This window comes from Solanum verrucosum, unplaced genomic scaffold (assembly GCF_900185275.1).
Source record: "Solanum verrucosum unplaced genomic scaffold, falcon-dt-bn FXZP01000012.1, whole genome shotgun sequence".
Classification (NCBI taxonomy): domain Eukaryota; kingdom Viridiplantae; phylum Streptophyta; class Magnoliopsida; order Solanales; family Solanaceae; genus Solanum; species Solanum verrucosum.
The window spans coordinates 4318253-4334176 of NW_026020063.1; the positions used below are offsets into that span (position 1 = coordinate 4318253).

Here is a 15924-nt window from a genome sequence, read left to right on the forward strand (position 1 = left end):
TAGGGGGGTAAATAAACATCTGTATAGTTAAAGTACTAAAGTAAGTTTTCCTGCCAAGCTTAAGGGTTTTTTTTTAAATGTATTTTCCCTTTTTCAAAAGGTCAATTTACTCACTATGAGTTGGACTAACGCTTTAAAATTGGTCCCAAATAAAATAGTTATCTATATATCTAAATAGGTCTTAATCATTACGATTTAGAACAGAGTCGTAATATCATTAAGAGGTATTCTTGTGTAGACAATATTTACCATTAGTCTATCCACAATCACCAGCCACCACAACTAACCACCTCTGACATCACAAATTTTCACATTAGATACAATTAAATATTTGTGAAGTATCATTCACCTTTTGTGGGTTTGATGTTTACTTGCAAACTGAATTTACATGTGGAGAGTTTAACATGCATATATACCAATCAAGTACTGACAAACTTGAGCCTGTATTCGCTAGATAAGTACTATAGTCGAGTGATGATTTTATGCCACATGAATTTGATGTTCTTTCTATTTGAAGAGATCATGTTAGTCAAGAGCCACCTACAATGCATTTTGAAAAAGAGCTTGCTCATCCTAACTTTAACGTGCATCCACATATTTTATATCTTGAGTTCTTTGTTGATTTAGGTCATCCAATAATACAAACCTTTTAACCGGTCGTACCAATATAGAGAAGCCTTTTGTTTTAATTTGTGGTAAAATAACTCAAATAATATACTATCATATTTATGGTAAAGTAACTCAAATAATAGATAGGATTAATCCTCGTGCATGTGGTAGAGTTCAATTGATGATTCATACATCTCATTCTTTATTGAGTTGCTGAGTCTAGAGTCTTCTTTTGCTTGGTGTAGCTGAAGAATATGTCGAGATCCTATCCTGATTAGGTGTTAGCGGTTCTTCATTTTAGAGGATTGTAGACGTCAGTTGTGGATCTTGTAAGTCGGTTGTGGTCATATTGGCCTTGTGGTTAGTTGTAGTTTCCAAATAATGGTTTGAGCAGCTTTGCATTGTATTTTCCTTATATTTCGAATTTCTCTGTTGTGTTTCTCTTGATTTTGCTTGGTCTTAACGACCATTTATGTTATCTAGTTTAGTTTCAGTAGTAGCTCGCTTGTTTAAGTAAGTCGCCATGTGTTAGTCACGCCTTCCTGATTTTGGAGCATGACACTATATCTAAATTTTGCAACAATAAAGTTATATCCTAAATGTGCTAAGTATTTCATAGAATCATAATTTGTCCTTTCTCCCCGTCGAAAATAACTTGCTTCTATTCTCGTTGGAATTGGATACAAATAGAAAATTTATAGATTACAGTAATTGGCTAATCTTTTTAATTAACATACGATACAATTTCACTTAAAATTAAATAGAAGATATTCTTTTTATACATAGGTTTAAAATGCACTTACCTAAATTTCAAATTTTACAAAATAAAATAACAGGGTAAACAAAAATCTCAATTACAATAGAAAAGAACTTGAGTTTTCTTCCCTTCTATACATACAGCAGCAAAGAAAAAAAAAAATGAAATTCATGGCCAGAGTAGAGATCCCAACTCTTTGTGGCTATGCGAATTGATATTCGGGAGACTCAATTTGCTAAATCACTGTGTGTTTTTACTTCTTTTGAGGAAGAAGGGCTGCTTGTGGAGGGTTTCAGAGTTGAAAATGGTGGAGTCTCCGACATTGAAACGGAGATTAGAGGAGGAGAATGAAGCAGAATCTACTTCGAAAAGGTCAAGAACTTGCTTGCACGAGGTAGCAATTCCCAGTTGTTTCGCTTCAAGCAACGATGAATCACTTCATGGAACCCTTTCAAATCCTGTTTATAATGGTAAAATGGCGAAAATCTATCCATTTAAGCTTGACCCTTTTCAGGAAATCTCAGTAGCGTGTTTGGAGCGAAAGGAATCAGTTCTTGTATCTGCACATACTTCTGCTGGTAAAACTGCAGTTGCAGAGTATGCAATTGCTATGTCTTTTAGGGATAAGCAAAGGGTAATCTATACTTCACCTTTGAAAGCTTTGAGTAATCAGAAATACAGGGAGTTGAGTGAGGAGTTTTCTGATGTGGGTTTATTGACTGGAGATGTTTCAATTTCACCAAATGCGAGTTGTTTGGTGATGACGACTGAAGTTCTGAGAACTATGCTTTATGTGGGTTCTGAGGTATTGAAAGAGGTTGCTTGGGTTATATTTGATGAAATACATTACATGAAACATCGAGAGAGAGGGGTTGTTTGGGAAGAGAGTATTATATTCTTGCCACCAGCTATTAAGATGGTTTTTCTTTCAGCAACAATGTCAAATCCTATGGAGTTTGCTGAATGGATTTGTAATATTCATAAGCAGCCTTGTCATGTGGTTTATACTGATTTTCGACCCACCCCTTTGCAGCATTATGCGTTCCCTAAGGGTGGTTCTGGATTGTATCTCGTTGTTGATGACAATGACCAATTTAGGGAAGACAATTTCTTGAAATTACGGGAAACTTTCACCAACAAGAAGCCAGGGAGCTCCAGCGCAAAGGCTAGTGGAAGAAGTGGAGAAGGTGGCAATGCTTCTGGTGTGTCTGACATCTACAAAATTGTCAAGGTATTATCCAATGATTAGCTAAAATGGAGTGATACTTGTCTTTCATATCAGTTAAGTGGTTACTTCTCATTGTTTCAGATGATCATGGCACGGAAGTTTCAGCCTGTCATTATATTCAGTTTTAGTAGAATAGATTGTGAAAAACATGCAATGTGTATGACCAAACTTGATTTTAATACTGAAGAGGAAAAAGAAGCTGTGGAGCAGGTATTCCATAGTGCAGTGGCGTGCTTGAACGAGGAAGATAGGAACTTGCCAGCAATTGAATTAATGTTGCCACTGCTTCAGCGAGGGATTGCTGTTCATCACTCTGGTTTGCTTCCTGTTGTCAAAGAACTTGTGGAACTTCTTTTCCAAGAAGGACTAATAAAGGCCCTTTTTGCCACGGAGACGGTAAGCCCGTGACTTTGCATATCTTATTAGCTTTTTGTTGAATGTATCATTACAAGTCGTTGATAATCTTTCCCCTTTTGTCTTCCCTCCAAATATTTTTTTTAACAGTTTGCCATGGGACTAAACATGCCTGCAAAAACAGTAGTTTTTACCAGTGTAAAAAAATGGGATGGTGATGCTCATCGTTACATTGGATCTGGTGAGTATATACAGGTGAGTGTGAGTTTAAATATAACATAACATTAGCATTATTTAGTCTTCAGATTTTGATATAATTTGTCTCTCTTTCATGCAGATGAGTGGAAGAGCAGGACGTCGTGGCAAAGATGAGCGTGGTATTTGCATTATCATGATTGATGAGAAGGTGAGTTAATAGTAGTATTATCTGCTTAACAAGCATCCTTTGTACTACCTGCTACTGCCTTCTTAAAATGTATGCTTCTTTTGTTCTACTATTTTTGATAAATCAAAATACTTTATTTGATTTCACACCAAGATGGTCATTGTCACTTTACAAACTGAGGTTTGACATCTCACTTCTACAGAATTCAACTATCTATACAACCAAAAGATTATCCGTTTTCTGATAGTTACAACAAAATATCCCTTTTTACACCAAAAATACAAAAGGAACTACAAGGAGCTTTTGACTTTAGCTTCACAGTGGACTTCCAATTCCTTCAAAATTCTACTATTTCTTTCTCTCCAAATCAATTGAAAAGGGTGAGATACAGTTTTCTATGCTTCTTTCCTCCTGGCATCCATCCTTTCTCATTCTCCAGCTTGCCATAACTTCTGCAGAGTTCTAGGCATTGTCAAGAGTGTGTTTTTATTTAAACATGCCCAGTGTATCCCACAAGTGAGGTTTGGGGAATCATGCCGGCAAGGTTTCTGCCTGTTAAAACTTTGCAATGATAGCAATGTTCATGAAGTTTTCTGTGGGATCTGGAGTCCACTATACTGAAACCTTGATCTCACTTCATGTTTCCATATAATTCAGCTTAAATTAAAGTCAGTGTTCTCTGTGTCTTACTTTCCTTTTTAGTTTGTTTAGAAAAGAATGCCACTTTCCAGATTTAGCAACTCTTTAATCCAACTTCCCACATGATATGTTTAAGATCACAAGATTCAAAAGGTTTTTGGTTCATTATACACATTTTTAGTATAAGACCACAATATTCACATGTCTCCCTTATTCTTTTAAACTTTGTGCCTAGTCATACTAAGAGACATAAATGAAACGAAGGGAGTACAACATAACTAACCGAGTGAAATTGAACATATTATCCACTGGATAGCTGTACCAACATGCTGCTGATGAATACACATGTTACCTTTCTGGGAAATATTGAATATCTTATCCACATCATGCACTTTGACCAATCTACACCAGGAAGCAAACATAACAATGCATCTTGAATTCAGTAAAGAATGGCTTTTCTTTTTCTTTCAAGACCTCTCTTATTCCTTCCTAGCCAGATTTTCCATCAGATACACACAAGAATTGTATCCCAGATTTTCTTGATAGTAGGGCTCAGACCTTTCCTTATCCAACACTATAACAGCTCTCTGGTAGTTTTTGGCATTTGTCCTACCAAAAATACTGAAAAGCAGATTCAATAGTGATGAAGTCTCTGTACAAGGGGTAAATAAGTGTCTATGTCTTCCTTCTCCCTTTCTCCAATATAACATCTGTTGCATACTTTCCACCTCTGCTCTGCAGGTTGCTTCATGTCAATGCAATTTCATTGGAGACTTACCAGATGAAACAAGCCACTTTAGTTTTTTCAAGATTTCCAAATCATCCTTGTTAAACAATAACAAATAAGCCTCAGTTGCAAGTTGCAAGTTGCAACATACTAGGGTCGGCTATATGTATACTCATTGACCATGTTTCTCTATTGAATTCATCTCAGGACTAAATTATACAAAATAATAAAAAAAAGTACTAGAAGTTCTCATATATTTTATACCCCTATAGAAATCTCTGATAGGATTAAAAGACTCAATTTTTTTAAAAAAGAAAGCATAAGACTTAAACGTAAACATATTAACATGTATATCCCAGCTAATTTGTTCACGTCATAACTTTCTTCCATGTGATTTTAGGTCTATGTTGTCCTTTTTTAATACCTTTGCTCACCATGGTGTCACACCTAAAGATTGATACATCCGGTGGTTGATGTAGGACATGACCAAACAATCTCAAAAGACCTTTTATTTTATCCTTGGTGTGCTACTTGCATTTTTTGGGAAATGTAGTCATTTTTAATCTTGTATGACTGCATATCTTAGTATTCACATCTCTACGATACTGATCTTGTGCATGTGTTGGACTTTAGCAGCCTAATAATCAGTCTCATATAACATTGTTGATCTTATTTTGTTCTAGAGAATGTACCTTTCACTTTGGTAGGCATCCTTCTATTGCATAACATCCCCGTAACACTTATCCATTTCAATCATACAATTTTAATCCTATGTGTAACATCTTAATCTATCGTTCCATTCTCCCATAAAGACGAGCCTAGATATCTAGATTGCTTACATTTAGACACTACAATCCCGTCAAATTTCATCTCAACTTCACTTTTATTATGTTGACAAAAGTTGCAGTGCATAAAACCCTTGTTCTTTTAGTGCTTCTTCATAGTTCAAGCTTTTGGTTGACAACATTACTTGTTTCATCAATTACCTAAATATCATTGATAAATAGCATGCACTATTATAACTTATCTTGTATTGTGTTGATTAGCTCATCATAATTAAGGTAAACAAATACAAGCTGAATGCTGAATATTGGTGTAAACCCATGGTTATGGGAAACTCCTCATATTTCGTCACTAGTGCTTTCACGCTAGTGACTGTTCCTTCATACAAGTCCTATATGGTAATTAAAGAAAAAGAGACTCTTCTAAATCATTTGCCCCCAGGGCTTTGGTCTAGTGGTTCTTACTTATTAAAAAAGGGCTTTGATCTAGTGGTAAGAGCAACAAGCATGATGCACAGCACTAATCGTTGTTTTGAATTCTGTTACAAACAAAAACTTGGTATGTAAGTGGAGAAGGGTAGAAAGGTGGCCAATTACCTACTGAGTTTCGAACAATGCACCACTGGCTCTTAGGGTTTACTTTGATTATCAAGAAAAAAAGGGAAGAATTCCAAATCATTTTCCATACCAAATCTACAAGCTGATATTACTAAAAACATTCCACCCTTTTCCCGATCAAGTACAGAGTATTTTATACTAAGGTCTGAAGCTGGAAACTATATAACTCAGCAATTGAGTCAACCTTTCAAGCTCCCAGCCATTAAATTTCTTCTGTAAGTCAAATCACTCTGTTGATTTGCTCTACACTGTGATATTGTAGATTGCTTGCTTCTAGTAAAGCTTAACAGATATAGATATCCAAGGCAAGAGTCAATGCGGGAGTCAATTCGTTTCTTCTTTTCACTTACTGCAGCTACAGTTAATTTGTGTTGCTTGGTACACCTATGCATATGACATACTCAACTAACTATGCCTAGCACAGTCTTATCTGATGGTGTTAGCTCTGTAGTGATAACTGACATACAGTATTGTTTCAGATGGAGATGGATAGCCTCAAGGACATGGTTTCGGGCAACCCAGATCCGTTGGTCAGCTCCTTTAGGTTGAGTTACTACTCAATTTTGAATCTATTGAGCCGCACTGAAGGTCAATTTACCGCCGAGCATGTTATCAAAAACTCATTTCACCAGTTTCAGTATGAGAAGGTTCACCCTGGAAAAATACCTTTTTCTATGTCATTACTCTATATTAAATGATTGACAGTGATATTGTCTCTTTGTTAGGCTTTACCTGACATCGGGAAGAAGGTTTCCAAGTTGGAAGAAGAAGGTGCATTGCTTGATGCCTCAGGAGAGGTATATTGTTTATTTTCCATTTTATTCAATGACATTTATTTATACAGTAGATCCTAAAATTGCATCTGTTCAATTTGTAGGCTGAGGTTGCAGGATATCATAAACTAAGGCTTGAGATGGCCCAATTTGAGAAAAAATTGATGGCTGAAATAACAAGGCCTGAAAGGGTTCTGTATTTTCTTCTTCCTGGTAGGCTGGTAAGTGGTTGTAGGCATATATTCTATTATTCTATCAGTTCTGATTCAACCAGGACATGTAACTTAGCCCTTTTTGACTCAATCTATGATTGGTTGACTTCCCTTTTCTTTTTCAGGTAATTCATTCATGGGTTGAACTTTGTTTAGTCTCTCGAAATATATTTTTTGACATTACTGTGCCTCCACTCTCTTTGTTAGTGTACATGGCATTTTCTCTATTGCCATATCCTGATAAAATTTGAAATGAAATATGTTATTATGCTGCTTACTGTTTGCAGCTTAAACCTTCTGCATGGATCGACTCTTCTCCAATGGGAAATGAGCTGAAAGAACCTTGCATTGCCTTTTGTTACTACATTACAGACATTCTAGAGTATTATACCCTATAAAATCTCACCTTGTATAAAAAAGAATATTTTATGCGATACCTTCAGGATATTCTGTAATAGTCTCTATTTAATTATAGAATACATTCTTTGTTAGGCATAGCGTATGGCTACTTATTTACGTAGCTCAAGACTCCTATAAGTAGACCTTCTTGTATGCTAATTATAGAATACATTCTTTGTTAGGCATAGCGTATGGCTACTTATTTACGTAGCTCAAGACTCCTATAAGTAGACCTTCTTGTATGCTATTAATCAATCAAGTTCTCTTGATTATTTCCCCCACATTTACCTGTTGTTTGATAAATAGGTTTAATTGCAGCTCCTTTTACCTGTTAGAACATGATTTGGGACATTCGGAGGGTAATGTAGAAGTTTAGAACATCTTATGTGTAGGTAAGGTTAAAAGTTTATAGCTTTTAAATGATGGATCAAAGTTGAATTTCCAGATGCTGTATATTTTATAATGTCTGAGTCACACTCATACTGAGAAAAGAAACTGCATAAATAGATAGAGGAGTTCATATCTCCTTTAGGAAATGTCAGTACTGCTAGTTTGCGTTCAACATAGTACAGATGATGTATCACATGAATGGTAAGTTGGTAACTGTCCAGGCTAAAGTTACTTCTGTGGTATATTTTTTTCGTTTTGCTGCTTGTGTTGACTGGAAATTCACTCACTTAATACCTTTTTTCGACAACTCCATTAGAGGGTTCATGTTTATTTTTTTGCATATACACTGAGCATATGCATGGTTAATGGCAGGTTAAGGTACGAGAAGGTGGAAAAGATTGGGGTTGGGGTGTTGTAGTCAATGTGGTGAAGAAGCCTCCAGCAGCATTGGGTTCTTTGCCTGCTACCCTCTCTGCTTCATGTGCTGCTGGCTATATTGTGGATACATTACTTCATTGCTCTCTGGGTTCCAGTGAAAATGGTTCTCGACCAAAACCATGCCCTCCTCGTCCCGGGGAAAAGTGTGAAATGCATGTGGTGAGTATCTTATACTGCTGTGTTGTATTTTCCAATACTCATTTCATTGCACACAAGTGAATTAGGTTATGAGCATTAGTTGTATTTTTGAGTCTAAATGGCTGTTTCTGGGACACCATTAAAATTTGTAGGTTCCTGTTCAGTTACCCTTAATTTCTTCTCTCAGCAAGCTTAGAATATCTGTTCCTTCTGATCTTCGGCCTTTGGAAGCAAGGCAGAGTATTTTTCTTGCAGTACAGGAGCTTGAAAAACGGTTCCCTGAAGGCCTCCCAAAGCTCAACCCTGTAAAGGTATTTATTTTCACTTACTGTTTTTTTTTCTTCTGAATTTGGAATTTGCCATTTTAAAAAGTATCAGGTCATTGATCATAAACAATGGTTGTCAATTAAGTGCCAAAACCTTGTTTCCGTTAGCATGACGAGCAGAAACCTTAGGCCTAACGTTGGCAGCAGATTGCCATATTTAATGGCCATATTCTCTTTCCTTGCCTGGGGGAATATTTATCTGACTAGAGTATGTGTCAGGAACATTGCTAGTGATGTGTATGCAAAAACTGCAGGTCAAAAGCTGGAAATGAGGGTAGCTAATAGGAATATCTTTTTAGAAGGTAAAATAATTTTATAAATTAGAACGGCACAATGGATGTGCTATTGGGACTGCACAATGTAGCAAAGAAGAAACAACAAAAGTGTGCCCTGTCTAATCTTGTAAGGATTCTAATGTTTGTAGAACTGTTTCAGCCTCACTTACATGTTCCATCCTACACTATAAGCAAAGCAAAAACATACAATTTGACTATAATATGTTGCTGAGTAACAGTTCTTCTGTTGTATGGGTCAAAATTCTGTATTATATATCATTTTGCTTGTCGCATAAGTTTAGGTTCACCAGAAGTAATAGTCTGTTTAGTATATCTTTTTACTCTATGTTTATTCTTCAACTTTGGGCGACTGATCAAGACAAAGGTTTGTTGCTATTATCACCCTCAAGACTAGATGTTTGGAATGTTTATTCAATTGGCACTTTCTTTCCCTGTAAACAGTGTGGATAACTTTTTGGATTTTGTTAGCTCCCTGTTTTTAGCTTAGTGGAATATTCAGGGGATTTTTTTGGCCATTATACAGTTAAGTTTGCTTCATGTTTTGTTTGAAGCAACTTCTTTTGCTCTCTTGTAACCTTGCATCTTCTTGATGCTTTTCTAATATGATTTGATTACTTTATCAAAACAAGACACAAGGGTTTGTTGCTTTTCCTAATTTTAAAATTTGTAGGACATGGGCATTGAAGATCCTGAAGTTGTTAATATGGTGAACCAGATTGAAGAACTTGAGAAGAAGTTCTTTTCTTATCAACTGCATAAGGTTTGACAAGAAGTTTGGTTTTGAATGATCTGTTTATTCAGTGAGGAGCTCAACTAGAGGCTTTTGCCATTTTCCTCTATGGATGATGGTTTACTTATTGTCACTACTTTTACCATTTTGCTGTTGCACACATGTGGGCCAGTCACAAAATGAACATCAGCTTAGGAGTTTCCAGAGGAAGGCTGAAGTGAACCTTGAGATTCAACAGCTCAAGTCAAAAATGCGTGATTCACGGGTAGATCTCCTATGTTGCTTGCTTATTGACACATTTTTTTCTTTTTCCTCTTATTTGTTTTTCTCTCTTCATTGATCTCTTAGATGTGCTAGGTTTAAGTTCTTTTCATCTAAAATACTATCATTATATATCTCATGGCACACAATCATTAACATTCATTCTTCTTTGGTTAGTGTATTTAATAATTATTGCTTTTCTGTTTTGCTTATCCATCTTATTAAGATTTGGTTTTGAGACTTCTCCTACGTCTTCAATTTCCAAGTAACCGATCCTTGGAGTATTTAACAATTATAACACTTTGTGCTGGATTTTTGCTATTTTATTTACTTATAACTAAATTTGGCAAATTTTCAGCTTCAAAAATTTTGGGATGAACTTAGGAACCGCTCCCAAGTCCTCAAAAAGCTGGGTCACATTGACGCTGATGGTATTGTGCGGTTGAAGGGACAGGCAGCCTGCTTGATAGAAACTGGAGACAACCTTCTCGCGACTGAATTGATGTTTAATGGTAATGTAATTGTTGTTTGAAAACTGTCTGCAACACTAATTTCTTTGTTTATGTGGAAACATATTGCTTTTATTTAAAAAATGAGAGACAGGCTATTTTGTTTTGAACTTTGAAGCTTGAAATGTAAACTAGATCAAATTAAACTGAGTTGTTATTGCATTTTAGAGATTTATATACAGTTCTGGTGTATTGCATGGTCTTAAACTTGATAGAACTCTGAAGATAAAAATGAATAATTTTACTCAAGTCTCTTGGATCATATTGAAGATGTGTATACAATTATGGTTGGTTGCTCTGGAACTGAAACTTACAGACCTGCTGATGCGAAACAAAAACTGTGTTTTATTCTTCTCTTTTATTTCTTTATAGCCTTATAGTATAGATCATCGTCATCCCTACATACTTTTGCTAACTCAATTTTTGAATACTCTGGTTGCTGTAGCTTCTCCTTGGGCAATCAGACTCATTCAATGTTGTTTAATTTCCAGTGGGACATGACCAGGCTTTGGAAAATCTTGTGGAATTCCCTTGGTGGTGCAAAAAGAGTGGGTAGTTATATCTGATATCGTGAATAAATTTTGTGACCAGGTACATTCAATGATCTTAATCATCATCAAGTTGCGGCTCTGACAAGCTGCTTTATCCCAGGTGATAGATCAGAGGAAAAAATACAATTAAGAGATGAACTTGAAAAACCATTGCAACAGTTACAAGATAGTGCAAGAAGAATAGCAGAGGTGAGTTGAAAGACGAATATGGCCTTCTTTATTTACATTTCAGAAGCATGGATAACACCAACGACTTTTCAGATACAACATGAGTGCAAGCTGGAAATAGATGTTGATAAATATGTGGTGGCATCAGTTCGACCATTCTTAATGGATGTTATTTACTGTTGGTCAATGGTGAGTAAATTAGTTGTATTTCATGTTTATTCCCCACAATGATTCATGTTCCTCCCAGCATGAGTGTCCTAGATTTGTCTTGTTGAATGCTGTTAAGTGTTAACATCATTCTGCAAGTCAAACTCTCTAGGTGGTTAGAGAGTAAAGCCTGTTTGGCATTCTCTTCCATTCAATGAAGACTAGATATAAATAAGACATCATCTTGCCGCACTATTGCCTTTCAAGGTCTCCCTCTTTCTTTGTTGTTGGCCTCTCCTGATAGGTTGTAAAGCACCCCTTTAGAACATTTTGGAGGGGAAGAGGGGGGGGGGACCATTTACACCAAAAAGACTACCCATAGATCCACAAAAGTTGATCGTCCCAACCATTTCCTTTCAACTCCATATTACTTGCAATTACTTCTGGGACTAGTGCTATGCCATCAGAATAGTTACCATACCCAGTATATCCAGTGGGCATCTCGAGTAAACATGGGATATTGTTGAATGTGGTTATGCTGTTACTCCTTGTGGTATTCTTGCTTTGTTTATCTCTTTGCTCAAGGTTCAGGATCATGTTTTACTTAGAAGACTTTCGCGAATGTTCAATTGCTATAAGGGAAATACTTTTTTCCTGTGATTGTCAGTATCCATCCCTCCCAAATAGCTAATAGGTTGTCTCATACTGTTGGTGAGGAAAACCAGTCAGAAGGAAATGGTAATCATGCTAGTTTATCATATACATGGAAGCAACCTTCAGTCTTAGTACGTGACAGATGTTAAGCTGTTCAATCTTCAAAGGCATCATTTTTTGCATTCGAGTTCCTTCTTTGTTTAAAATGAATGAGGGTGCCAGTTACCTGAAATACCTTTTATAGAAACAAAAATGGTTTACGTTGAGTCCTCCAAAGTTGACCTGAGTTCTTTCACTTCCCCAATGAAAAACTAACAAAAGAAACAACTGGAGATTTCATCTTCCTCTAATAGTTGTTAATCTGCATATTGCTTTCGCTTAGGGTGCATCTTTTGCGGAGGTTATACAAATGACAGACATCTTTGAAGGTAGCATCACACGGCTGGCTAGAAGGCTTGATGAATTTTTAAACCAGGTAAATTCATTAGAACTTCAGTTGTGTTCATGAATAATTCGAGATATTAAGTATCAGTTAGTGGTGCTAAATGAGCGAATTGGATTGGTTTGAATTTCAATCCACCCATATAAATATGGATAACAATTGGATTGGCTAAGATATGGATCGAGTGAAATAATCTCAACCTACTTTATTCCCTTTTGAGTGCTCAGAGTGCGTTCCTCTCAGAACAACTTTTTCTAACTCCTTTCTGTGTTTAGAAGAAAACTATTACTAAAAGTAAACAGTTCTGTAGCTTTTGTCTCTGAATATCACAGCTACATAGGTCATGCATAGTCCAAGTAAAAATAATATATTTAATTATTCATGAATATCATTTTGTTGAGATTATAAGTATCGATTGTTACCTTAATTTTTTCCACTAAACCTAATCTAGGCGGGGTCATCCCAAATAACCCCGTTATATTTTCTAATTTATCAACTCATACTTATTATAGTAGCAGATCATTTAAATAAAAACAATCTACATAATATAAATAGTTTTTACCGTAAGTAATAGGTTAACTCGATCTACTACAGTATGAACTTTTTATATGAAGTTGATAAGATATTATGACAAATTGAAATTACACTATATACTAGGTATCCCCAACTTAAACTCTTACTACAAGCCTCAATTTTGTCTCTATTTATGTATTGGTGTTTGAATTTGAGAGTCAAACGAGCTTTTCTCTAATTATATTTTTTTATGCATTTTAAATGCTTTTAACTAATGATTATTGTGATTTGTAGTATTTTTTATGTACTTAACAAATATTTGACTTTTATTTTAAAACTTTTAAGAATTCTATATCCTGATTTACGATAAAATAGATTAAGAAGTTTGACGATTGAAATCTGAATTGTGATGGAGGAAGTATTATAACCCGAAAAATCAAGCTCATTGTTCAATTTTAAGCAATTAGCAATAGTTAGGTACCTCCTCCTGTTTTGAATAATATTCCCTCCATCCCATTTTAACTGATGAAATCATCAATAATCGTCAGGTTGTGATGAATGGCTCAGCTATTGGGTATATATGGATGCCCATATTTTATCCATAATCCAACTCATTAATATGTAGATTAAATGGACTAGCTTTATACAGTGTTATCAAAGGCGCGCTTTAGCCCTGAAGCGAGGCTCAAAACGTGTTGAGCGCTTTGCCTCGCTTTATGTGCGCTTCAGTGTTGTCATCAAGGTTCTAAGGCCAACGTTTCCTTGCCAATGAGCCTCTTGTGCAGAAGTGAAACTAAATAATTGATGTTTCACTTAATTATAAAAAAATTTCAATTTCTTTGGTCATATATTTGTCATTCATGTTTATAATTATTAGTCATGGACTAAACATATATATTTGTATTTTTTTCTCCCTTTGCGCCCTTTTCATTAAAGCCACACTTTATTTGCGCTTTGCGTTTAAAGACCCCGGACCTTAGAGCTTTTTTGCGCTTTTCGCCTTTGATAACACTTGCTTTATAAATATCAATGTTCATTGGTATCCACTTGGTGCATCAGGAGAGCACTTCCATAAGACTTAATATTCTTTTAGTTACACTTATTTGTTGAATGAGCTGCTGCGGTAAACAAGTACGTCAATGATACCTGTAGTTCCTTTTGTGATAATATACTGTTTTTAAAAATATGAGTTTCCTTTCCGTTATACGAAACAGCTTCTCCACATGTTTTTGTGTTGGTAATTTACAGTTGAAAGCTGCTGCACATGCTGTGGGAGAAGTAGATTTAGAGAACAAATTTGGTGCAGCAAGTGACAGTATTCGGCGAGGGATAATGTTTGCAAATTCTCTCTACCTGTGAAGTAGATCAGTGCTTGGTAGATTGATCAAGCTGTGTAGTCTCAGTCCCTAGTTCTTCATTTATTCAAAGTAATATTTTTCTGTTGTAAATAATTGGCAGATGTCCTATGGGCTTACATATGCTATAGCATGAGATGTGACAATAAAGTGTCATTGCATGAGATGAAATCATAACTTTCTTTTTGTACTTATGATTATTTTAAAGGACTATACTTTTTACTTTCTATAAATGATTACTCACATCTACAAAGAATGAAAAGAGCTTCTTTACCAAGTTAATCAGTTTCTCATAAAGATGGGCCAATTTTCTGACTATATTTGTTAAAGTTATTGACATTGCTAAATGTCACTAGGGGTGTACATGACCGGATTAGTTTGATTTTTTCAAAGATTAAACTAAATCATTTGTGTTGAATTTTTCAATTTTTAAATCAAGCTAAACTAATAAAACTTGAGGTTATTTGGATTTTTTTTGAGTATTCATACAAACATATAAGTAACTTATGCTCCAAATAGTTCTTTAGTCCTCATCTACCTTATGTGAATAGAGTAACAAGAGTTCACTCTTGTTACTTTGTTGCTAACAATGACTTTGCCGGAGTTACAGATCATACAAGATGATGTAAGAGTTGTTATAGGCCAAAAATATTACAGTTGTTGTATACAAAACTTTTTCAAAAAATATATTGAACCAGTATTCCATAATAATGCTTTCGCTCAGTTATTTTCATTTTTTTTTACATGTTCATAATAGTTGCTCATGTTAGCTTGGAGTCGCTTGTGATTCTAAGAACCGTGTTACGACTAGGGGGTAGTGTCGGATCGTGACATTTATAGATGCCAAACTAGAATTTTTAATGTAGTCATATTAAGAAATATCATAAGTTGGAGTCCAAATTTTAAATAAATTGATTAGTGTAATCTTTTTAAAGGAAATTGTTTTACTTTTTTTCTTAAAAAGTTGAAAATTGCTAAAATTTTGACAGGTCATATTCCATGATTATTTTTTGCAGACCGGAAACACAATATTTAACTTGTCACATGGGCATATTTGGTAGAAAAGTTTTATGGAAAATATGTATTACAAAAGATGTTAGTATATCCTTAGAAAACTAACATCTTGTGAACCTTGGAAATGAACTCTAACAACATGGGAAGTGAATTCTAACATTTTAAAGATATACTAACATCTTTTGTAAAATATATTTTCCATTATACTTTTCTACCAAATATGCTCATGTCACAATGTAAGTATTGCGCTTTCGGTCTCCAAAAATAATTATGGAATATGACCTGTCAAAATTTTAGCAATTTTAAACTTTTTAAGAAAAAAAGTAAAACAATTTTCTTAAAATCAGATTACACTAATCAATTTATTTAAAATTTGGACCCCAATTTATGATATTTCTTAATTTGACTACATTAACAATTCTTGTTTGACATTTATAAAAGCCAGACGCCTCTTCAAGTTATATATTCTACTCCAAAAGAAAGTGTTTATTTATGTTTGAGTATCAAAT

The 15924-nt window shown here is 35.0% G+C and overlaps 1 protein-coding gene across 1 annotated transcript; it reads left to right on the plus strand.

The window, feature by feature from the left end:
- The first annotated feature begins 1614 nt into the window (after positions 1-1614).
- On the plus strand, positions 1615-14616 carry LOC125823491 (DExH-box ATP-dependent RNA helicase DExH10-like). The gene is made up of 16 exons (XM_049502867.1): positions 1615-2597; positions 2676-2990; positions 3099-3203; positions 3286-3354; positions 6579-6746; positions 6825-6896; positions 6977-7093; positions 8246-8470; positions 8602-8760; positions 9742-9831; positions 9974-10066; positions 10421-10574; positions 11163-11311; positions 11384-11479; positions 12474-12566; positions 14295-14616. Exons 1-16 carry the CDS (start codon positions 1671-1673, stop codon positions 14403-14405), a joined length of 2943 nt encoding a protein of 980 aa, XP_049358824.1. The 5' UTR covers positions 1615-1670; the 3' UTR covers positions 14406-14616.
- Positions 14617-15924: the final 1308 nt, after the last annotated feature.

Bases quoted from the DNA above. Each gene is read 5' to 3' on its own strand.
- LOC125823491 (XM_049502867.1), top strand. From the start codon at position 1,671: ATGGTGGAGTCTCCGACATTGAAACGGAGATTAGAGGAGGAGAATGAA. The intron at 7,094-8,245 runs GTAAGTGGTTGT...GGTTAATGGCAG, and splicing joins TTCTTCTTCCTGGTAGGCTG to GTTAAGGTACGAGAAGGTGG. The intron at 12,567-14,294 runs GTAAATTCATTA...GGTAATTTACAG, and splicing joins TTGATGAATTTTTAAACCAG to TTGAAAGCTGCTGCACATGC.